The sequence below is a fragment of the Carettochelys insculpta genome, chromosome 26 (assembly GCF_033958435.1).
Source record: "Carettochelys insculpta isolate YL-2023 chromosome 26, ASM3395843v1, whole genome shotgun sequence".
Lineage (NCBI taxonomy): Eukaryota > Metazoa > Chordata > Testudines > Carettochelyidae > Carettochelys > Carettochelys insculpta.
Genome location: NC_134162.1, coordinates 12826775 through 12852002, shown reverse-complemented (window position 1 = coordinate 12852002; position 25228 = coordinate 12826775). Strand labels below are relative to the sequence as shown.

The 25228-nt window shown below is 46.1% G+C and overlaps 1 protein-coding gene across 1 annotated transcript in view; it reads left to right on the top strand.

Annotated features, from left to right (window-relative positions):
- The window catches only part of PLXNA2 (plexin A2), a 319252-nt gene that overhangs the window by 277593 nt on the left and 16431 nt on the right, over window positions 1-25228 (top strand). Inside the window, exons 21-26 of the mRNA XM_074977826.1 lie at window positions 1760-1902; window positions 3762-4030; window positions 14140-14206; window positions 15772-15918; window positions 16791-16950; window positions 18904-19007. Of these exons, the coding sequence (XP_074833927.1) occupies window positions 1760-1902; window positions 3762-4030; window positions 14140-14206; window positions 15772-15918; window positions 16791-16950; window positions 18904-19007 (890 nt within the window). The remainder of the gene's footprint in view (window positions 1-1759; window positions 1903-3761; window positions 4031-14139; window positions 14207-15771; window positions 15919-16790; window positions 16951-18903; window positions 19008-25228) is intronic.

Sequence of the window (25228 nt, the reverse complement as noted above, 5' to 3'; positions counted from 1 at the left end):
GACCCCTTTTCCTGAGAATCTTGGTGTGGCCCAGCAGAATTTTCCTCACGTTGATTTGCTGCCAGTCCTTGTCCCCAGCATCAGATATAGTTTCCCCAGTTACCCGCTCCAGTTTACAAGATGCTGCCTTTAAACTGGTTTGCATCTAAGGCCTCGTGAGCCTGATCATAGCTTCAGCCTAAAGGTTGAGTCAGTGTCTCCCCCATGGGTTCAGAGAGCAGGCGAGTCTCTGCATTTTTGAAGCTGTGCCTACAACTAGAGAAGGCAGTAACAAGTGTGTCGGATGTAGACACGGCCTAATGTGCAGAGAATAGGATTAGAGCTTGATCCTGCTTAAGTGACATGTACAGACTGCATTGTGGAAACTGCTCCTGCTCCAGGGGGTCAGGTCAGAATGTCTCATTCTCTAATGGCCTCTTGCTGAAAGGGTTTCATATGGGCCAAGAGGACCCTAACCCCTTAGGAATTGTTCTGATGAGGGATGTGACAGAACTATAAAGTGGAATTATCCTGTGCCCTCCTCTTGCCCAGAAAGAGAAAGAAAAGTCCACACTGCACCTGCTGGCAACCTGTTTCCAGGACCCCAGCAGGGCATCAAAGAGGCTAAGGAGATATATTGCAGACACCATCTGTGTTCCATGTAAGCTGAGCACTTGGGCAGCTGCCCCGGAGAGATTCAGGGGCCACCCATCTGATTAACAGAGCGCCAACAGCCATCCACAGTGGGCAGTGTGCATTTCTATTGGTGGTGCACATCCACACATGCCTGGGTGCATGTAACAAAATTTATTTGGCTCATAGATGGGAAAAAATTAGAGGTAACACTGCACAGGATGTCTGAGTATCAGTGTATACAGGTGCAGGGAGCTGTGCACTTGTGGATCGGGGAGGGTGTAAATTCAGAGGAAATGAGCGTGCACATCTTGCAGATGGGAGTGCATGCCAGTGATGGGAAGCACTGCAGCAGCTGCGGGGGTAAGGGACATGACCCAGGTTATCTTCTATGCAGCATGCATGGCATCATGGAGGAGTTTGGATAAATAATGTCTCTAGATAAAAATTTCAGTTAGTAATCACATTTCTCTTTTGGCAGCATGACTATGGGTGAAAAAAATAAACTCCTTTGGGACAGAAAGAATTTCCCCCTTAATTTGCTTTTGAGAAACCTTGTACTTGTTAAAATAATGAGAGGTCCTGTGGCACCTTAAAGACTAACAGATTTTTTGGAGAATAAGTTTTCATGGGCAAAGATTCACTTTGTTAGATGCATGATGCATGGACCTTCCTGACCCGTAAGCCTGTACTGCACTTTTGGCCCTGAAGCATGATATTAGGTTAGTGGTGTAGATTGTTTATAGTGAAAGGAGAGAAAGAGAGAGATTGTGGTAGGCACAACAATTTAAATATAGTATCCTTATTTCTAGCTGAAGCCTTTCAAGGTATTTGATGTGTTTATAAGCAAGGTGTGAACTGCATACAAATTAGCAAACATCATTTGTTCTCAGCATCTGTTCTTTGCCCTGTGTTTGTGGGCACTTGTGTGCATTCACTCTGCTGCTGTGAAAGTGTCTCTCAGTGGCAAGGTATGTCAGTGACCAGCCTTCCCAGGATGGTCCTTTTGCTATCCTGGATTTGCCTGCCAGGAAGACAGACTGCTGGCTGGTCCCCAAGCCCTTGTGGTTTAGACTCAATTCCCCATGCTCTCTTTGATGGCACATCTTTTTCTCTCTCTTCCTGGCCTTCCACTTTCCTGTAATAGCTTTTGCGGAGCTGCAGACGGATATCAATGAATTAACCAGCGACCTAGATCGCTCTGGGATCCCATACCTGGATTATCGGACATATGCCATGAGGGTTCTTTTCCCTGGCATCGAGGACCATCCTGTCCTGCGTGAGCTGGAGGTAATGAAATGGTGGGGTCTGTGCTTTCCCTCTCTCCGCTGTTCTTGGTGCATATGTAGCTTGGGCTGTTTTTCTGGTCCCTTCTGGGAAGCTAGCCTGAAACTCACAGAGCTGTGAAGCACCTTCCCACCTCCCTTGCTGAATCTTATTAGAAGCAGTAGGATAAGGAAATAAGCACGGAGTTCATCTCCACAAATGGCCCAGCATTTTATCTCTTTAGCACACTACTTGCCTCCTCCTCATCGCTTCTGGGGCTACGACTGTTTTATTTTTTTTATTATTTTCAGTGCTAAAACACCACGAAGGAGCTTGCAAGCCCAGCAGAAAACTGGTGCTGCCTTCCTTATCAGTGTCTTTTTAAGGTCTCTTTTAATCCCTTTATTGTGGAGAGAAAAGCAAAGGGTATTGAGCTATTCTGGGCACTACTGATTTATTGCTGTGCACCCCACAGGGATGAGCTTTTCACCTTGCGGTGACCTGGTCCACGGTTTGCTGCCAGTTGATAGTTTTCATTCTCCCTCTCCCCACGCTTTTTTTTTTTTTTTTTACATAAGCCATTCATTAAAATTTCAGAGTCTGTGCCATCTTCAGGCCTTGTGCTGTGTTCCCATGAGACTCCTGCTAACTACACTGGAGTTAGGTGGGTTGGTACTGGAGGGCTGATCTCCAAAGCAAACACTGGTGCTGCAGGAAGTGACACCAGTTATTGTGTAGCACTCTTCCCTTTGAGCTGATGTTGACCGTATGCTCTAGGATGGCCCTCGAAGGCTTGGGTTAGCTCCTAATTGTTGTAAATTGTCATAGCTCCAGTAAGGTCAATGGATCGATGCTGACTGACACCAGCTTAGGACTCATCCCACCGTCATTAGAATGAGATGTAAAAGAGAGACCTTGACCAGGTGTAGTCATTACAGTTGCTTTAGCCTTGTTGACATGAGCAGGTTTTCATTTCCCAGAATTCAGTGTGGGCTATTGTATTCTGCTTCCATAAATCCCCCCTTCAGATTCTAGTTGGAATTTGGCCAAACAATGCTGTATGCTATCAGTTGATCAGTGCTGATCAATCACTGTGTAACACTCTAGAGGTGGCTGCATTTCAGGGGTGGATGAGGGGATCCCTGTACCTCTTTTGTATCAGGTTACACTTTGGGCTCCTCTGACATGAAAGGTCTTTGTAGAAATATAAGAGACTATTATTATATTAACAAAAGATCTAATTAGAATTAATGAATTAGATTAAAATACTTTAATATGGCCCACTGACAGCAAGCTGCTGGCCACCACCTACACATTAAACTCAGGCTGCTTTTGAGTTGGCTTCTGCCGATGCCAAGCCTCAAAACTTTCTAGTCCCACACACGACGTTTGTTATTTAAATTGCCACATTAGCTGATTTTCTAACAAACATGTCTGCTATTTATTGGTTTCATTTATGAAATACAGAGCTGCAGGAGTGATAAATGCTTTGCCAATTACACAGTTGTTTAATTATATAATGTTAGTAGAATCAATATATAAGGCTCTGAGATGTTAGTAAAGAATTGCTTAATGTGGTTTATCATTTTGACTCATAATGAATTACTTAAAACTGGGACTGGCTGAAAGCCTCAATTAATCTTTTACTGTTTCTCTATAATAAAGCAATCGTCTAAATTAGTAATTAATTTACTTATGGGAGTGTCACTTCTTTTTTGCTGAACAAGTACAAAATGTATATCATTTGTTGGCCTTTCAGCTGCCAAGCAGAGGCATTAATGCTCAGTGAGCCTGGTTCACAGCTGTGGTGAGGGTGAATAGGGCTAGATATAGGGACACTTTCTTTCGGTGTCTCACTGAGATTGTTGTCCTCTGCTGACCAGGTCCAAGGGAACGGGCAGCAGAATGTGGAGAAGGCCTTGAAGCTCTTTGCCCAGCTAGTCAACAACAAGGTGTTTCTGCTGACATTCATCCGGACCCTGGAGCTGCAGCGCAGCTTCTCTATGCGTGACCGTGGCAACGTGGCTTCCCTTATCATGACTGGCCTGCAGGGAAAGCTGGAATATGCGACCGATGTGCTGAAGCAGCTGCTCTCAGACCTGATTGAGAAGAACCTAGAGAACAAGAATCACCCCAAGCTGCTGCTGCGCAGGTAAGATGAGGGGCAGTGGGAGGTAGCTGCAGGGACATGCCCAGATGAAGGAACAACATCATGCAGCTGCTGTCGCTACACCATCCAGGGAAGAACCTTGGCTGGGGAGGGTGGGGCAATGAAAGCTGCATATCTAACTATGGCTACAACACACAAACTCATTGGCAAGTACCAAACAAATGTTGCATGTGGCAGGATCTGGCAGCTGGTACAAAGGAACAGACCCCACAACAAGGAGACAATTACATAGGGGACCCAGCATTTCAAAGGGGCCATGGGGGGAGAGTGTCTCCAAGCTGAGTGACTCAGTTGACAGTGATGAACGAGAGTGTGAGGTGGAGGTTTAGACATCTCAACAGTTAAAATGCATTGCTTAGCATTAGCAGGTTGACCCCTGACCTGTAGGGGCATTATCAATTTCCCTCTATGTTTTCCAGATGTCAGTGTTTTAGCCCCAGCCCAGGTGGTTTTTTGATGGGTAGCTCCCCACGCTTCTAACCTGGTTATCCTGACGAGGTTCAATTTGTCACTTATTTGCTATTCACCATTTGGGCTGGGCAGCTCAAAGGGGCTGGGGACCCTGTGGAGAGCTGGTTCTATTGTGTCCTCAGCTGTTTTGAGTGGGGTTGGTTTTCTCTAAGGCTATGTCTACACTATAAAGTTTTCAGAAACAACTTATTTCAACATTCTAACTTCTACACAAGTTATTTCTGAAAAGAGAGTTCACAATCGAAATTGAGTGTTCAGACTAGAGAGACCAATTTCAAAAGAAAATCAGTGAGAGGAAAAAAGGGAGTTCATTCTCTCTCTCTCACGCTGACACACACACATAAAAAGGGGGTCCATTCTCTCTCTCTCTCTCTCTCTCTCTGTCACACACACACACACAATGTAGATAAGCCCTAAATCAAGACTGTCCCTTGGCTTCCACCCAAGCTCTTGGACAAAGAGGAAGAAACTGGAACACAAAAATGGACAGGGTCATAAGCTTTTCATCACTGCCCTGTTCTGTTGTGCAGAAGGAATGCGGGGACAGTGAGGGATTATGGGTAATAGTTCTCTTGGATCAAGTTTAAGACCTTGTGCAGCCATCCATGAAAGCATACGATATAGTTAATCCCATGTCATTAGAGACAGGGAAGGGAAATGGATGATCCATTTGAGGCCCCCAATGGAGTGTTGCATTGTTCTTTCTTCCACTACCCCATGTAGCATGACTGAAACTTCACAATGCACAACACCTCCGCTCCAGAGAGTCCTCCTTGATAAATGGGGTGTCCTGGAGTTCATGAAGTGGAGTGAGCTGAGCCAGGACTAGTGGCCTCCTCTCACCATCACTAGGTGAAGGCTGACAGGACCATCAGTCTCACTGGTGCCAGATGACCCCTGGGTTGATGCTGGTGTCTCAGTGTCAGATGGTTTCTCTTCCCCCGTACCTTAGTCCATCTTCCAGCTGGGCTGGCAGGGGAAGCGGGTGCCAGACAGAGGAAATTGAGTTAAGGGTAAGAATACAAGCAAAGGGATTCCCTCAGGATACAGAATTGTTGCGGGGAGAGTGTTCGGGGGCAATCTCATGTGTTTCTTAGAATGTCATGTTGCTCAGTGTGTTTCATTCTACTGCCCATCCTGGGTCTTCCTGTGTGCAAGGCTTTGTTAATACAGTGCTGCAGCAGGCACACACTCAGGGAGTTTGCTGTGGTGGATCTTGCCTGCAGGGTCTGATTTGGACAGCAGTCTTTGTACACTATCTTATTTTAGATGAAAGGAATGTGCTCACACTTTGTCTCACAGCAAGCTATGGCTTTTTAGGGGCACCTGCTGCCCAAGACATTGCGTGATTGTTGTGCCTGTAAAGCATTGGCTTTTCAGGCGCGTGTTTGCATTTAATTATTGTCTTGAAGGTTGAAGCAGGGCCTAAAAGAGAGCTTCTGCGGGAACCACAATAGGCATGACCTTGTTTGAGCTGCGGCTTTCACTTTTTGGGTGCAGAGATTTTCTAATCAGCCTGTACCAGATCAAAGTGAAAGGGAAAAACCCTGGCATTTCTGCTCTTTTCATTTTCAATGTGAAGGAATTGTATGCAGCAAAAGGCTCCAGAGTTATAAGCACCTGACTGTATCCCTTCCGTGTCTGTAAATGGTGTCCTTGGACCACAAGCTTGTTCAGATTGGGGACTAACATTCCCTCTCCTCTGTTCCATCCATGTGCAGATGTTTTCTGTCAATGCGCATAATAAATTTTTATGTACTCTGAGGCACGTGCAAATGTGCACCACCATTAGAAACAAAAGCCAAGCTGTAGGCACTCTGCTAATCAGCTGGGCAGCATTTGAATCTCACCCAAAACAGACCCAGAAATGCACAGATTACAGAGACTTCCCATCTTCTATGTTTGCATGGAATTTAACATACTTTTGAGTATCAGCATGCCATGTCCAGAGATGAGCATGATGAGCTGGACAACTGGGAAGAACTAGCAGATGACCGCAGCAGATGGAGGCAGGGGTTACACAAGGGCCTTCAGAAGGGCGAGTTGAAGATCAGACAGCTAGCAGAGGAGAAGCGAGCGCACAGAAAGCACAATAAGGACTTGCCTGACACCCACTACATCTGCAAGAGATGCAGCAAGGACTGTCACTCTCGTGTGGGTCTTTATAGTGACAATAGATGCTGTAAATGAAGTCCTCAATTGAAACTTTAAAGGGCGCGATCCATAGTCTATGCAGACTGAAGGATGCCTACAAACAAAACCTAGATGGCCAGGGTAGGAAACAGACCCAGAGTCTGGGATGGCATGGACAGGGCAGTGGTGAAATGCCTTCACCTCACCTCAGACCTTGTCTGGATCACCTCTTGGGTCCAAATCAGTCCTACGCATCTGATGCTGGGTGGAAAAGGTTCCAGGTTTTCTGTGATAGAAAGGCTTTTGTTCTGTTTATCTCAATATTTACTTGACTTTCATTCCTAGAGTCTCCAAGCATGTCACAGTCCTTGATAGATTTTATATGCATCCAATAAGGAAGCAATGTCCCCATTTTACTGCTGGGGACTGAGGTAAAGAGATGACAAACTGACTCGCGCCAAGTCCTATCTGGAGTCTGCAATTGAGACACCAATTGAATGTAGTACCCTGGGTCAGATGGGGGCCCTTGACTCTGAAGTGAAAGGCTGTCTCCTATTCCTGTTTCCCTGAGTAGGCCGTGTCCCCTGGTCCTGTCCCACTATTCCGAGCTTTCCCCTCTGGGTTGCTGTGTGATGAAGGATGAGGGACAACTCTGCTAACCCATTGTCCACCAGTCCACAAACAGCACTATTGCTTGATACCAAAGCCAGCAGCCAAAAAGCAACAGGGATCTTTCGCAGCTTGAAGGAGTTTTCAGGGATTCCTCTGGCCACACTGAATATACTTGGCAGGAGATTGCTCTGAGTCTGGCCGTGTTTGCGGAGGCAATAACTCATCTCAGAAATGGAAGCTGCATTAATTTCCCCCGTGGTTTGATGAGTCGCTGTGAAGGCATCTTCAGCGTGAGCCATCAATAACAACTTTCCATTGTGCTCTAAAAATACAAGGCTGGCGATCCCAGCGCTACACCCTCGCATCTCCTGTCACCCCATCCCTCAACCCATTACCAGTAGATTTTGCTCATAACACAGTGTAACCACATCACAGCCTGCCAAGCAGTGTCATAGTCCTACTGCCAGACTTAGAGAAAGGGCCAAACCCACAGGGACTTTGTGTGGCCAGAGATCACTCCCCTTTAGTTTCCTGCCTGCTTGAAACATGTAGGATTTTTGCTTTGTTTCTCAAGCACAGAGGCTGGAGGGGTTGTGTTGGATTGAGCCCTGATATGGGAGCTGTTCAGGCCCAAAATTTCTGCATCACCAAGGACAGGAGTGAAGCCAGACGCAAATGTTCTACTACATTGAAGAAGGCTCAGGGAGAGAACCCAGCCAGTCCTTTGGCAGTCGGAGGCTGTAGGTTGAACTTTCAGAGCTGGTGGGCATAGCTTATGAGATGTGCAGTGGTGCCCCATCCTCATGCCCACCCACAGGGGAACAAAGCAGGCTGCTGTCCCTGAGCCCGGTGTTTCAAGGGGGCCTGCAGCTCTGGCTGCCACCCCTGCTACTTTGGCAGCAGCAGTGGTTGGAGCCCCGGGCCCCTTTGAAACACCACGGCAATGCTGCTCCAGCTGCATGCAGCTATCAGGGAGCAATGGGTGGGGGCAGCACCATGGTCCGGGCAATGCTGAGGGTTAACTGCCCTTGGCACCACCCTTTCCCCTCTTGGCACTGCCTCCTTTCCAGGTCGTGGAGCTGGGTCCCCCACTTGCCCTGGGCCTGAGGCAGCTGTCATCCCTGATGCCCATTGTGAAAACAGCCCGAATCAAGTTTCTAGATATGAAAAGCTCCATATTCTATTTCTGATGCCCCAAACTATCCAGTCCCCTTGGTGCAGCCTTACACTCACATCCCCTTTCATCCTTTGTGGGCGTTGGTGCCAAGACAGACTTGAAATCAAAATGCATTAATCCAAAAAGCGCCAAGTCACCTGCAGAAAAGTGGAATTCTCTCCAGGGTTGGACTTGCCCAGTCCAGTGTTTCTGTCTCCATTAGCTGCCGAGAACTTCAGCTGCCTGTGAAAAAATCCTTTGGGTTTGTGAATGGGCTGGGGGAAAAGATACTGGCCCTACACTGCTCTGAATGGAGCTATTTCTCACCCATCATCCTCTCTATTATATGGTCCTTTCAAAGACTCTTGCTGTGCACCTCCTGTTTTTCTCTTGCCATGTAAACCCAGGATTGTTGTTACACCTGTAAGAATACGCTCATGCGGGAACTAATGGGCTCTTCTCTGTGGCATTTAACAGCCAATTCATCTTCCAGATACAATAATGGGGCCTGTTTATTTCGAATGCCATGTGCCAAGTGAGTGGTGTGCTGCCCGACCCCCCAACCCTGCCCTCCCACGTTGCCAGAGTGTAGGGCGAATATGCCTTGCAAACAGCATACCTAGCCACCTGCATGGCTGGTTTCAGTACTTGGTCAGGTGGTGCCATTCCAAGGCAGACCCAAGGGGCACTGGGAAGAGGTCTCCCATAGCAGCAGCTTTTGAGAGTCTGGCACTGCGGTAGCAGGAGGTGATTATTGAGTCTGTTTAATCAGCATTGAGTACCTGTGGATTAGTTCTGTGAATTATCCTCCCAGATGTGACAAGTGATGCAAGGAAACCAGATGAACCCAAAGAGCCTTCCTTACCCTCCCTCTGAATTTGCTTTTAATTTGAACATCCCCTCTCCTGAGCATTCCCAGCATATTTGCAAATGCAAATAATTGCACAGCTGTGGGAGACTGGGCAGAGCAGCACCGAGGGATGCCTTACAGAACCAGCCTTCACATGTGACAGAGCTTACACGCCTTGGAGCTACAGGTCTAAGGCCCAGTCTCGCCCTACCGCTGAGGCAGACTGTCAGAATTCTCAGTAGGTTACTCACAGGGGGCTTTCAATTGAGACCATCTTTGTAAGCATGTGCGCTGGGATTTTCAGGGTTAGGTGTCCCACGGTGAAATTCAGTGGGATTAGGTTACTCCTGTTCCTTTGAAAATTCCAGTCTTGTCTGCATTGCCGATGCCCCAAAGGCAGAGGATGGTGACGTTTCATGTATTATTTGGGGAGGAAAGACAGATTTCCAAGCCATTCGCCCTACAAACATGAAGAACTCCCTGCAGTTCTCCTGCCACTACACCAGTCATGGTGCAGCTTCATCAGGGCTTGCAATGATTCAAGTTACAGCACTATGCAGCCACCAGCACTTTTACCACCATGTCATCTCAACATGCCTTGAGCAAGGCTAGATCCTAGCCTTCAAGCGTGTTGGTAGCCCAGACAGGGCTGCACTGAGGTTAAACCAGTGGTGGGAGAAGATCAGAAATTCCTCTTTATAGATGGAGACTTTGCAGGGCCTCTGTCTTCTGCCTTGTGTTTCCAAGCACCTTGTATTCCAGTGCCTGACATTGGTTGAGAAACCAAACCAGCCACTGCACCTATCATCCAGAAATCAACAGGTTCCTTAAGGTATCTCCATGTATGAAACAAGAAATTTCTTTCATACCAAGCACCACTTTTTTCCCCTCTTTTGTATCTCTCGTGCCTTTTGTGCAAGAAATGGAGCCCCTGCCGCATGTTTATAAAGGGTCTGCTTCCCCTTTCCTGCTGTACCAACCTGGACTCATGCTGCAGCAAGGAATGGAGGATGACTATATGGCACATACACATTCTAGCAGCAGCAAAGGGATCATAGCCTTACCAGTATGTAGAAGTCATGTGAAAAAGACCACACTGCAGAAGAAACAAAGCCCAAGAAGTTAAAAACCAGCTCTGCTGAGTGAGGATCTAGATGTTTCAGTTGGAAACCTACAAAGTAAATGTGTCTTCCCCGCTGTGGATCTGAGAGTTCCTTGGGTGTTGTTTAGTATGCAAAACATTCCGAGTTAGAACATTTTGTCCTAAATTAATGATGAATGAACAGCCAGAAAGTGAGAGATTATTTTCTTTTACTTTTGAGCTCTCTAGTGACCACACAATGCTTGACAATTGGCCTTCAGTTCTTGCCTGCTTTCTCTTTCTTTCACCTTTTTGCTCTTCCCCCTCATGGGAGCCGGGAGGAAAGCTGACATTAAATCAAATGACTGTCCTTACTGGAACAGGCAGCACATGGCAGTTCAGAGTCGAGACAAACCAAGGGAAAATTAATAACATAAATATTGATTTTGGGGCTTTTCCTGGTTCTTTTTATTTGTTTTTTTTTTCCCAGAAGTAGTGAGTCAGAAGAGCAGCTCAGAGGCTTTTGTTTCTGGCATTAGGCTTTTATGGAAAGTTGCCTCCAGAGTATACTTTGCTCATCTTATGTGGTCAATATGAAAAGGGTTTTTGCTGAGCCTGGGGATTGTCTCCTTCTGCCTTAATTTTCAGGAGGTTATTTTGTATTTTCAGACACAGTTCCATAGCTGACCACAGAGTAAAAAGTGAAACCTGTTGAGAGGCTACTGCTGTGTTCTGAAGGAGCTGTTTTTGCAGCTCAGCAGACCTTTTCTGACACAGCAGTGGGAAAGGGAGGTCACTCCAAAACAGGGCAGACAGAGTTTTAAAGAATAGCTTGCTGAGACTTTCAGCACAGATCAGATTTCAAAGACTAACCATGGTATATGAGGGCAGGGAAAAGATACACAACAGGCTGTCACCTTGTGTAGAGCTATGCACTCTCCAGCTCCTTGGACCCCAGGTGAAGGAAGTGCCTCTTTTGCCTCAGCTATGGAAAAATGTTAACCCTTTAACTGTTGATATCTTCTGCATGTTAGACCATGGTACCATCAGTAACATTTCAGAGAATGTACAAGCATGAATTGTTGTAGTTGTGTATCTATTGGGGTTAGAATACAGTTCCCTAACAGAGCTCTGGCATGACATGGAGAAGTTCTGTCCACACAAGAAAGAAGAAATCATGTAATAACACAGTTGTGCTACACAACTGTTTTTCACCTGATTATTTTGTAGCATGTAGAGGCACAGTATGTTAACTTCATTTTAAAGCAGAATATAACTTACAAAAACTTGTCACGTTCTATGTTAGTAATATGTGTTAGAAAGTTAGCAAACATTCTACAGATTGATCGGGACGGCGGGGGGGGGATGTTTTGACCACATTAATATGCTGGGAAGAATAGTTTTCAGATTCTTGGTGTTCTGTTGTTTGATCTGACTGTTTGTAATGGGCTCTTCATTATTCATGGCTGGAAGCTGGTTGCCCAAATCATGCGCTATTGTTACTCCTCTTTGATTGGATGTCTGAAAATTTTTAAATAGAAAAGCAATAAATGTGGCAGTTTTCAGCATGAATTTTCATACAGTTAATCATTTGTGATTCAGTTACTTTGGGATTCACAGACATTTTCATGAATACCTGCCAGATGTCACATACTGGTAAGCGTGGTTAATATAACTCACAGTATTCTAACAGTTAGAAGACATTGCCTTTGATGGCTGAAATACTGGTGAATCTATAATTTCTGTTTACTATCCAACCAGCTGGGTTGTTTGCACAAACCTTGCGACATTGGTATTGTCGGCTGTATTACAGTAAAAGCTGGAGTGTGCCAGACATTGCACAGAAACCCAGCAAGAGACGGTCCCTGACCCAAAGCCTTGACATGAGGGAGGGGGAGCTCCAGTTCCATATGCATTTGAGCTCAGATTAGAGCGCAGGTCTCCTGAATCTTAGTTCATTTCCCCCTCTGCTAGACTAGGCCATGGTGTCCCTCTAGTTTATGACTGTGCTCAGGATTTTTAGTGGCTCTAAGACCTATTCTAGACAGCACCTACAGCATTAATTACAGATGCAGAACTAAGGCCCCTAATTCATTATTTGCGCTGATAGCACGAGTCCAGACCAGGCTAATCTTTTATGCGCTGGGCTCCTCAGACCACTCCAGTTAAAGTTGTGATAATCTAATTGCTGGTGGGTGCCTGGAGCACTCTCCAAACTAGCCACCCCAAGCAAGGCTGGGGGAACTTATCAGAAACATGTTTACTGTAGAGACTGCCTGAGGCTCCGGTGGGTGACCAGCTGCTCTGCCACATATTACCCCTGTCTAGACAAGGCAAGCCATGCTTTGCAAGTTGGAGTGGACCCTTCAAAGGGCAGCTGCTTGTTTATTTCAGGCCCAGCAGGGGCTGTTACAGACTGCTGATATTGGGGCCAATCCCAGTGACGGGCAGGATCAGAAAAGCCCTATCACACAGAGCACTGAACTGCCTAGGAATGGATTCGTTTACATCACAATCTCAGCTAGCACAGCCGGCAACAAAAGAAACATCCTTGTCCACTGATCTATAGCCCTGCTACCGCCATCCCCTTCTTGGAGGCCTGCCTGACAGTCGCCCTTGAACACATTGGCAGCACGGTTCAGGCTTTCATAGATGAGGGGCCCCCTCAGCCTGTCACCAGCCCAGTGCTGCTTTAAAAAGCTTTCCCCCTCACATCCAACTCTCATTTCAAGGAAAGGAACAGGGTCCTTTAAAAGAGAGACCAGATCCTGCAGAGCCCGCATTAAAAACTATCATTAGGAGCCATTGTATTTAAATTAGAGATAATCTTGGGCACAATGCAGGGAGAGAATGCTGGGTGGGGCTGTGGAGAAAGCTGCAATTTCCCCTGCCATTGTCACTCTGCTGTCCCTGATTGCCAGCCACCACTGCAAATTCCAGTGATTTACTGAGCCATAGGGTATAATTTGCACCACGTGCAAGGAGTTAAAGTGACACCAGGCATCCCTGTCAGAGGGGCTCCTGACGGGCTGGCTGTCAGCTGGTCTTTGTTCCTTTTTGTTCCTGAGCAATCTGCATACACTTGTCTGGGACATGTTGGAGGGGGCAGGGCTGGGGACAATAATTCCAGATCCTCTAGTGCTAAATCTTAATGCTGTTGTGAATCTGTGCTCCAGATGGGCAATGTGAGAGGGGCTAAACCAGTGTTTCTCAACCAGGGGTATGTGTTCCCTTGGGGGGTACACCGAGGTCTTCTAGCAGGTACATCAACTCATCCAGATATTTGCCTACAACAGGCTACATTCAAAACAAAACAAAACAAAAAATCTAGTAGTCAGTACAATCTAAAGGTTCATTCACACACTGACTTGTTTCTACCGCTTCCTGTGCCTTACACTGAAATATAAGTACAATATTTCTATTCCAATTCATTTATTTGATAATAAGATAATACAAAGTCAGCAAGTTTTCAGTAGTTGCTTTCTGTGATATTTTTACATGTTTTTATAAGTCAGTAGTTTTTAAGTGAGGTGATAGGCAAAACAAAGCTGACTCCTGAAAAGGGAACAGTAATCTGAAAAGCTTGAATGGTGCTTGTTTCAAGACCCCTGATTGCCTTAGGACCATGTTTCGTAACTGGTGGGTACACAAGAAGTCTGGGGGAGAGATGAATCCAAGTCAGTTTCTTGTGGGTTTTCATTCCCAGCCCTCCTGCATTATTGAGATGAGGGGTCAGTGGCATGAGTTTTTTAAACACATAAAGAAAATATCCTCTCATCTTTTTCCAGGACCGAGTCTGTGGCTGAGAAGATGTTGACTAACTGGTTTGCCTTCCTCCTCCACAAATTCTTAAAGGTGAAGTGGGGCAGGGGGGTCCTCTTCTGTCTTCACCCATTCTCCTTATGCTTCCACAACTAGTGCTGGCCTGCTAAACCGAGGGTTGTGAGCTCAATCCTTGAGGGGGCCATTTAGGGATTGGGGGCAAATAGATTAAAAAATTTAAAAAAAGAGCGGGGGGAGAGTGCATAACTCTCCTCGCTCTGAGGACTTAGAGCAGGGATCAGCAAACTTTCCGAGGTGGCGTACCAAAATTTTACCTTTTTGTACAGTCCAAGTGTGGTGATACTTTTTAAAGTCACTAGTAGTCCTACTTACAACAGCTTCATTCATAAATAAATGAAGATGCAGAGCTTTATCATTTAAGGGGTCGTTGGTAGCATTAGCTGCTCTTTTGTTAATCCACAGATGGCCTGTCTTTGAACAAGCTCCCAGCTACATGGGAAAAGAGGGGCGGGGCTGAGCTCCCACCTCGCATGCCAAAGAAAATCAGCTCATGTGCCGGTGGTTGCTGAACTCTGTCTTAGCGGGTGACTCCAGCCTTTTAAAATGTCCAACAAGACCCAAAGTAAGGGGGAAATATGGCAGAGCATAACTCTGTAGATAAGACATGTGCCATGTACATCTGTAGCTGGAGTAAAATTAGCTGAATCTAAGCTAGCCCCATCTGCATGCTTAGCTTTATTCAACCCTGCGGTGTGCACACAACAAGTCTGCATTGGCGCATGCCTTGTGCTGTCTCAGTGCAGCAGCATGAAGGACGTATGATCAGCATTGGCTCGTGAGCCCTGACACAGGCCTTCTCACCTGAGTAAGTTAAGGTCAGAAAGAGACCTGCCTGCATTATCTAGTTCATGCACCACCCAGCAAAGTTTAGTTCCCTGTAGTGAATTCTTGACTGCTTTGTTCAGTGTAAAGTAAAATAATCCAGGGGATGGAGCTTCTACCACTTCCCTGGAGCTCAGTGCAAAGACTCTTGGATCTCTCTGATGGGGAATGTGCCCACCCTGCTCTTCAGTGTAACGTTCCTTTTGCTCATTGCAATCCCTCTCACCTAGCTGCACCCCTTGAAGCCCTCCAAACTTCTCTTCCCTACATTATTTAGGACTCTCAGATATTTTACACCCAGAGTATCGTAGTTCGGTTCACCTGCCACACAGCTAGCTTGCGAGATGAGTTCTTCTGTTTTGGAGAGATGGATCAACTACGTCAAGGGACAAACCCCTTTCATCAGTGTCGGACATGTCTGCTCTCCAGTGCTACAGCAGCATGGTGGAGCACCAAAGATGTCCCACTACAGCGGCTGTGATGTAGACACACCCTCGGATTCCTTCTCTCCAGCAGTGGGGAAGCAAGCCCAAAGCCAACACCCACACTGAGTAGTGGGCCCTTGGTGTTGGCTTCTCTCCACATGCACTTTGGGCCACAGCCCTGCAAACACTTACTGACATGGTTAAAATGAAGTCAGTGGGATCATGCATCTGCTTAAAGTTAAGCCTGTCCACTAGAGTTTGCAGGAGAAGGCCCTACCAAAGAGGCATCTTCACCTACATGTTTGTTTTGCTGTGTGTCTTGTCGAACAGGAGTGTGCTGGGGAGCCACTCTTCATGCTGTACTGTGCCATCAAGCAGCAGATGGAGAAAGGCCCCATTGATGCCATCACGGGGGAGGCCCGCTATTCTCTGAGTGAGGACAAGCTGATCCGGCAGCAAATTGAGTACAAAACACTGGTGAGTTGGCTGTCCCTGGGACTTGGCTTTGCATCGTGGGTGTCATCTACAACTGTAAGCGACTTACTGTAAGTTAAGTGAAGCTGAGCAGGAAGGGCAGGATGCATGCAGCCTGGACACCCCAAATCAGATCTCACTGCTTTGTGCCATTATTGATCCTCCTTCAAAAGCACAAGCAGGAAACACATGATTTTATGGCCCAAATTCTTGGTTGGCTCAACTCATGCCCCAGCATTGTGACCCCCAATTGTTGCATGTGCAATAAGCAATAGGACATATGTGGGCATAATGTGGTGGGCCCAATTTTCAAAACCTCAGAATGCAGGGCCATGTACAAATTACCTATGCACATTGTGTGTGAACAGCCGTGCCGCTCAGGTTTGGAAAATCAAATCTTACCTGTGGAATCAGCCCTTTTATATGTATCTATATCCACCCCCCCGACCCCCAGCCATTGCCTTCCATGAAACATAACTTCAAAGGATACCCTGAAGCTCTTAGTTTAATAAGTTTGCTGAGGAGATGCTAAATACAACATGCTATGAATGTGAACTCGGGCTTTTCAGAGGAATTCAGTGTTCATTGTCTCTGTCCCACGATGAATGCCATCACTGTTATGCTGAGTAGTAACAGAGAGGGAGCCGTGCTAGTCTATACACTATCAAAACAAAAAGCAGTCAAGTAGCACTTTAAAGACTAGCAAAATAGTTTATTAGGTGAGCTTTCGTGGGACAGACCCACTTCTTCAGACCACCTAATAAACTATTTTGCTAGTCTTTAAAGTGCTGCTTGACTGCTTTTTGTTTCGTTATGCTGAGTGTTTTTCTGGAGCCCTTTTGAGAGTTGTTGGGGACTTTTTATTCCCTCTTCAGATCCTGAACTGTGTGAACCCTGATAACGAGAACAGCCCAGAAATCCCTGTGAAGGTGCTGAACTGTGACACCATCACTCAAGTCAAAGAGAAGATCCTGGACACGGTGTACAAAAATGTCCCCTATTCTCAAAGGCCAAGGGCTGTCGATATGGACTTAGGTAGGAGCATCCCTGTCCTATGGGGCATATGGAGGGGAGAATTAGAGGAGTAGCCAGTGCTTGGCTTTTATTAGAGAGATGTGTAGGGTTCAAGAGGATGATCACATTAGCTAGAGCCAGGATAGCTAGCATTGTGTATGCTTAGTGTTTCTTACCGCCATGCGTGCATGCACATGCACACACACAGAGGAGAGATGCTGTTGCGACAAGAAATAACACTGGGTCAAACTCTTGTCTTGTCTAAGCCCTGTGGTCTGTAGGCCTGTTAATGTCCCCCAGAAAACTGTCTTAGTGGAGCAATTGTCCCGTGAGCAAGTGACTGACCTCAGACTCGCTTCAGCCTCTTAAGGCACCTTCGCCCCCAATTCCAGGTATTTTTAGTAGGGTTGGGTGGAACCCTCAGTTCATATAAACACCACAAAGTCTAACTAGATGCCTGAGCCCTGGGGGAAGTTCTACTCTCAGCTGCAAGGAGGAAACCCACATTGACTTTCCTAGAGATGCACAGGAATAAACAAGTGCACAAGTCAGCCCTTTTCCCGGAACAACCCTTCCTGGGGGATTGGCCTCTCAAGGTCTTTCTACACTGCCAGGTTTTGTTGACAAAACTTATGTCGACACCCAAAAGTTGACAAAACAAAAATCGCCAGTGGGGGTTCACACTTGCTCCCTCTGTTGGCAGGTCATGTCCACCTTAGGGGCACCATCACCGACAGCGTGAGCAAGGCACTGGGGTTAGGTATCCCACAATGCAGTGTTGTAGGAAGTCAGAGACTATTCTTGCACATATTGGAAGTCCCTCTAAGTTCTCCCTCAGCCTCCTCATTTGCTGGGAGCTGCATCTTGAGCAGGTCTGTGAGCTCTCCGTACTTAGGAATATCAAAGCGGCACGGCAGACTGTCCCTTCCTGCAGCAGCACTCTGCCGGGGCTGAGGAGCGTCCCGATTAATTGTTCTTTCTTTGTTCCCCAAAGGGAGCGGCTCACTCATGTCAGATAATTCCCAGAGCTCTGAAAGGGGAGGGGCACATGCCTGCAGGGCAGTAGAGATCAAAACACTGAGCAGAGAGCCAACAGGGCAGGCATTGTGGGATACTGGTGGAAGCCAAATCTGCTGACAAAAAAAACAGCAGACTCTGTGTCAACTGTAAAGGGAGGGGGAGGGGAAAAAGTCTCTCCTAAGGATATGTCTCCATTACACCAGGGTTCAACTTGGCATGTTGATTTATCGCATCATTGAAGATGCGATAAATCAATCTCCAATACTCCAGCAGAATGAGAAGAGTATCTGATGACGACAGGAGAGCAGTGGAAGACACTGTGGTAGGTAGGTCGACTTCAGCTATGCATTTGGCATATTTGAAGTAGATCAATGGTAAAGGTGAGTGTAGACAAGGCCTAAGGGTGGAAGTTTTTTGTCACGAAAAAAGGGTGTTTCTCCTGACAGAAGTCACATTGCAGTGTGTCACCACAAGGCACCTTCTGGCAACAAAACTTGGCACAGGTTGAACCTCTCTAATCTGGAACTCTCTTGTCCAGCAAACTCCGTAATCCAGCATGATTTTAGTTAGTCAGATGACCACTTATCATGGGTGTGGCCAAGTTTCTCACAGTCCCATAAAGTTTGTTTACAGCCACCAGTCCTGGCTCTCTGTGTTCTGTGACGTTATTTAGCTGTAATTTATCCCTAAAAGTCTTCTAATAGCCCAGTAAGCAATGGAAGAGTTGGGAATGTTGATAGACAATACTGACCTCTCATGGTCCAGCAAATTCTCTCATCTGGCACCAGTCAGGTCCTGAGGGTGCCAAATGAGAGAGGTTCAACCTGCAGTGTAGAGACACCCTCAGACACTCATCTCTTCTACAATGTCAAATGAGAGACTGATGTGGACAGAAGAGATGCATGTCTCTTCTTCCCTGACCCTCATGTCCGCCTGCTCTTCCCTTCTCGACAGAGTGGCGCCAAGGACGCATAGCTCGTGTGGTCCTGCAGGATGAAGACATCACCACCAAGATCGAGGGTGACTGGAAGAGGTTAAACACCCTGATGCATTATCAGGTAAGACACCATCCCTTACACAGCGCTCCCAGGAAGCAGCCAAGTAAAAGGGAAAGAAAACCAGACATTTAATTCCTCAGCATCTCATCTAACAAGACCGCCAGGAAGGTCATGTTCTTATGATCAACTAGAATAGTTCATTGTGCTTGTGCACTACATGAGAAAGCAGTGCTGACACCAATCTTACAGAACCTAGCAGAGTTGAAAACTGATTAAATTAAAAATGCCAGCCTCTCACTAGATAGACTGAGTATGCAGTGAGGGCTGAGCTGCCACAGTTAAAGAGGTAGGACGATAGAGGGCTATTGTGTCTGAGACCCAGTCCAGGAAACGGAAGCCTAAGTGAGATAAAGGGGAGGGAAGTATAGGAAGGGAGAGGGTTTCCTCTATGGCTCATCATCTCAGGCCACAAGGCACCACAGGGACAGACTAGCAGCCTAATCCGGTGAGACAGGGATGAGCGTTCTCGTTTGTCACTCTTTTCCTACGTGTTGATTCTCAGGCTTGGTCTGCACTAAGCAGGTGAGTTAATTACAGATATGCTATTCTAGCTACAGCAATTGTGTAGCTAGAATTGACTTATCTTTAATCGACTTACCTGGCCGCCCTCACAGATGGAGGTTGACAGAAGAAACTCTCGCATGGACTTCCCCTATTCCTCACAATATTGCGGTGTACAAGGGTCAACTGCCAACCCCAGATAATACGATTTTGTGTGTCTCTGTCAGGTGCACAAAATCAAACTGGAGATTGACTGACTCTGACCAGACCAATCTTCCTGGAAGTGTAGACATAGCCTCAGTTCTTGTTCAGAGGATAACAAAGGCACCTAGTCTTTAAGAACAAGGGGGCATCGCCTTCACTCTGTGTTCCCGTGTAGCAATCACAAGGTTTCAGTATTAAAGACAAGGCACAGAGGAGTGTGAACTCAATCAAGGGAGTACAGCTCTGAGCAAAGTCAACGTAGACCTGAACATCAGCGAAACTTTTCTTTGTTGGGGAGTGTTGAAGGTTGTTTAGTCTCCCTAGAGAAGTGTCAGGAGTCCCATCACCGGAATCATTTGAAACTAGACAGGTCAGAGTGCTAGAAGAGATGCTGTGTCCCACAGTGAGCAGGGTGGACTAGATGATCTACAAGCTTCCTTCCATCTCTTACTTCTGTGATATTAATGGCATCAGTCGAGCAGATTCTGTCTTGGGTGCGACTGGAGAAATAGTCGGAAAGTGTTAACTATGGTAGGTCAGAGAGAGATAGAGAGATGTACTCAGCCAAGTCCATCTGTCTGCTGCAAGCTGAAATGTTCTGCTGTACAGATCACAGAATCAGAGAATACTAGAACTGGAAGGGACCTTGAGAGGTCATTAAGTCCTGTCCCCTTCACTGCCAGCAGGACCAAGCTCCATCTAGATCATCCCTGACAGATGTTTGTCTTACCTGCTCTTTAAAATCTCCAGTGATGGAGATTCCACAACCTCCCTAGGCAATTTGTTGCAGTGTTTAACCACCCCGATAGTTAGGAAGATTTTCCTAATGTCCAACCTATGCCTCCATGGCTGCAGTTTAAGACCATTTCTTCTTGTCCTACCCTCAGAGATTAAGGAGAACAGTTTTTCTCCCTTCTCCTTTCAACAGACTTTCAGGCACTTGAAAGCTTTTATCATGTTCCCCCATCAGTCTTCTCTTTCCCAGACATGAAGGGATGTGCTGCAGTGTAACTATATCCAACCCCCCAATTAATTTATCTCTGGTTAGTAGAGGCATTGCTCTTGAAGCCGAGAGCTTTGCACTGTACTCCAATCTGATTTCTTTCATACCCTGTTCCTACCCTTCCTGTGACTTCAGTTTACCTCTCCTAATTATTCACTGTAAGAAAGGAGTTTGGTGCGGTATTATGGCACTTTCTTCTGAGAATGTTTTCTCAGGAGAAGTGGATTTTTCCATGTAGTACTCGGCAGTCACCCTTTGAACAGAGACCTGTCCATTTTTAGTTTCCTTCTTAGTTTAAAGGTGGCTTATCACATGGCCATTCGGTGCTCTTTCTGTGAAATGGGTTTCATGGGTCCAGCATTCCCAGTAATCTGTGCACTCATGCAGCTGCTCAAAAGAGATTAAAATGCCAGTTGATTAACAGAGTGCCCACAGCTGGATTTGTGTTGCTAGTGGTGGTGCACATTCACTCAAGCCTCAGTGTATGTAAAATTTATTCTGCACATGGGTAAAAAAATCTGCACACGGATGGAAAAGATTAGAGGAAACATTGGTCTTAGCTTAGTTTGTAGCAGATTGGTGTCCACATCACAGAAACAAGTATGACAGCTAGCTTTTAAGTTGACAGCTGCAATTAGGGTTGCCTTCGGCCATGCACCCTGACTTGCGTGTGCTTGCTTTGATTGAGGTAGTGTGCCAAAAATAGCAGCATAAATGCAGCTGGATGGGCTGAATGCCGGAGTATGTGCCTGGGGTCTCAGATGAGGTTGCTCTCAGGGCAACTGGCCCATCCTGCCACCTACACCTTTGCACCGGTACTGCTGTTTTTAGCACTTTAAATCAATCAAAGCTAGTATGAATGCATCAAGATGAGCTGGATATTATACCCCCATCTACATCCAGTATAGATGTTCAGCCAGAGTCTCAGAGAGGTAGTCGTGCTGGTCTGTATCTTCACAAAACAAAAAAAGCAGTCCTGTAGCACCTTGAAGACTAACAATATACTTTATTAGGTGATGAGTTTTGTGGGATCTGGTGCATGAGCTACAAGGAGGGATTAAGTAGAGGGCAGGGGGAGGAGCAAGGCAACTTAGGACCTGCAGGCTAGAACCAGTTTAATTAAAAAATAGTAATAAAAACAGTGGGCCCAGACCACAAAGATCAGATCTGTGCTCCCCCCAGAGGTGGTTCTAGCCCAATTCTAGTGAAAATATGAGCTACTGCCATAAAGCCGTCCTGTCTTCCCTGTTGGACATTTGTACTCTTCTGAAATGTTCTGCATGTTCCTCTCCTTGCATGATGACTATTGTGCTGAGATTGCGGGGAGGTGCGCAGCTGTGGTCTACAGCAGCATTTACTGTCTCCGCTGTGCACATCTTACTGTAAATACAGCATGTGCAAAGCTACTTTATGTTCTTTTTAAGCGGCAGCACGGCCTACTAGACTGAGCATCTTGTCTCTGCTACTGACTCATCTTTTACCTAATAACCCCTGGTTCCTGTGTTGCACTTTTCACCAGTAGCTCTCAAAGCACTTTACAAGGATGGTCACTGTTTTATCCACATTTTACAGATGGGGAAACTGAAGCAGAGGTGGGGGTAGGAACCCAATCTCCTGAATACCAGTCCAGCGCTCTGTCTATCCACTGGGACATGCTGGAAGTGTCTAAGGATTAATCCATCCTTACCTCTGCTTGGCAATATCATACATTGATGGGACATCTGCACGGTGTAGTTTGTTGGACAGTAATGTTCCCTCTAATTTTTTCCATCTGTGGGCAGAATAAATTTTGGTAATGTGCACCAAGGCATGTGTGGATGTGCACTACCAATAAAAATACATGCTGCCAGCTATGGGCGCTCTGCTAATCAGCTGGGCAGCACCTGAATCTCTCCTGGACGAGCTTATAGGGAACACTGTTGAACAGTATCAGCAATTATTTATTAGGGTGATGATTCATTCTCTCTCTTAATCCCTGATTTGTTCATCAGCTCTTCAAGGCATGATCTTTGTTTTCTGGGTTTTTATGGTACAGCCCCACCTACATCATCCTCAGCTGATACTCTGTCTATCCAGCTACTGATATGTTTTTCACATAAATACCCTGTATGGAAACAGCCAAATAGGATTGAATAGCAAATTATCAGTTTCCTGTAGATTATTTTTGAACTCTCTTTTAACATTGAATAGACCTGTATCCCTGGTGCTGAATTCTATAGGCTGTCTTTAAAATACCTTAACAAAGGGACTCGTTCTCTGTTAAATTCTGTGGGGCTTTGAGAAGACTGTCTAAAGAATCATATTGCATTTCTATAGAACCCTATCCCTGTTAAATTCTGTAAGATATGCTTATACAGGCTTACCCAAGAAAAATAAACCACCTGGAATTTAATGTCAAGTGATTTACAATAACTTGCACAGGGTTAATTTGGCGGCAGCAAACCATGGAGAGGCATCATTCACTGGAGGCTGGAAGGAGTGAAAGATTAGAAGACTATTTTAAATGAAAAATTAGCAACAGCAAGGAAAAATTTGTATGGAAAATTAGACTCTGGCACTTATAGGATTTGGCTACTGAGCATCCAAACCTGAAGCTTATTTGCAGATCTGGTATCCTCATGAGACCATGTCAATAAAGAAGGTATAAGTTGGTGTAAGCGGTTCCCCCAATGGCAGGGTACCTAGTGGCTAGGCCCCTTGCAGAGCCTAGAAGCCCAGGGTGTGGGTCTGCAGCCCACTACTAAGAACTGCGGTCTTAGTTTGGGGCATGGCCCTAAGAGTCTAGTTTCCCTTCTGCAGGGGGTTGGTTCTCTAGGGTTCCTCCTCCTCTCTGCCTGCAGAGGGGTTCGGAGACTCCTTCCCCCAACAGCTGACCTGGTAGCAGCTTTGTCTCTGGCCTAGCATGCGCCAGAGCCAGTTCCTGCCTCTTGGCTGGTCAGGCCCAAACTGGGCTGGCTTCTCCTCTTTTATACTCCTTCCAAGCCTGATACCAGTTGCAGGTGAACTGGGGTGGGGCTAGTTGGGCAAACAGGCTCTGTTCAACTGCTGCCTTGCCCATCCTTCCTCCTACTCCCTTACAGTTGGACATCTTGTCTCTTGTTCTCCCCGCTCTATTTTTTTATCTTTTGTTTTGAAGGGGTTTCATGAGGCACATTTTGGCCCCATGGAAGAATCAGAATATTTATAAAGTTGTAAAAAAAAAATCAGCCAATGTCTCATGCAACTCCAGCATTTTATAGATGTGCTGTGGTAGAGAAGCAGAATGGGAAAGGAACGTGTGTTACATCTGAGGTCAGTTTGCACAGTGGTTCTTTTTAGCTGACAAGAGGCATTCTGCCCAAACTTTAGAGAGCGAGAGCATTCTGCATGTGTATGGAATTTTTAATACTTCTCTCCTAGTTAACTAGAGCTCAGATGAAACCATATCCCACAGCAGGCTGAGTATTATTGCTTCTTGGTGTGAAAATCCAGAGCTTCCTTTGTATGTCATGCACTGGAATGCTTAGATTGCACCTTAGTGAAATTAAACTGAAGTGGCAGCTAATAGCAGCCTAAGAAAATATCACCACTCAATATTTCCTTCCAGTGATTTAATAAATTGGGTGAAGTAAAGTGGGGGGCGGGGGCAGAGGAGGGAAATAACAGAGGTGTGAAGTGTTGTACTTAGCCAAATAGAAATACTTCATTTCTGCTGTGTGTAACATGAAGCCATATTATTATTATTAATAACTTATTTATATAGCTTTTCATTCTAAAGGATCCCAAAGCACTTTATAGACCATTATACTTTACAGATCATTTTCCTGCAGCTAAGGTGCAATGTGCCGCTATTTTGAACACGGGCAGTAGCTATTAAACAACCTTCAGTTTGAAAGTGCAGAGGAAATTTAGGGAGGCCAGAAAACAATCAGCTTAGCTAGAGTTTGACTTCCACACACCTGTGGCCAGGCCATTATTCAGGGATGGAGCTCAGGGTTCTGTAGTGATACCTGCGGTCCGAATCTTGGGTTTCCATCTCCTTGCACAGTGCTGCACCGCCTTGCCTTGCCAGTGCCTTGCACCAGAGCTGTGATTTGTATCGCAGGAGCGCCGACAGATCTACAGTCATGGAACAAAGCTAGCCACTGTACAAATTCAGAACGCAAAGTCAGCCACTGGCCCACAGAGCTTCTAATCAAAGTTGTTGCTTAGGCCATGCTGCTTATGTCTCCTCTAATGTGACAATCAGCATAGGTTTAAAAAATTGCAAAAATTGGGAACCTTCAGGAGGGCCCCAGCATACCAGGTTTGGGAGATTGTCTCGTGTGGGTATTGGCCAAAGGAAAGTGAGAGATGATAAGAGATGACATCCAAGAGGAGACTGGAACAGAGCTGTGCAGGATCTTGCAGATGAAGATGTGAAGTTCAGATTTGTTATATTGGGCAGCCCCTGGTGGGTTTCAAAGAAGGAAGTGACAAGGGGGCGATCTAGTTATCCAAGTCATTTTAGCTACTGGATTTTCACAGCATGGAG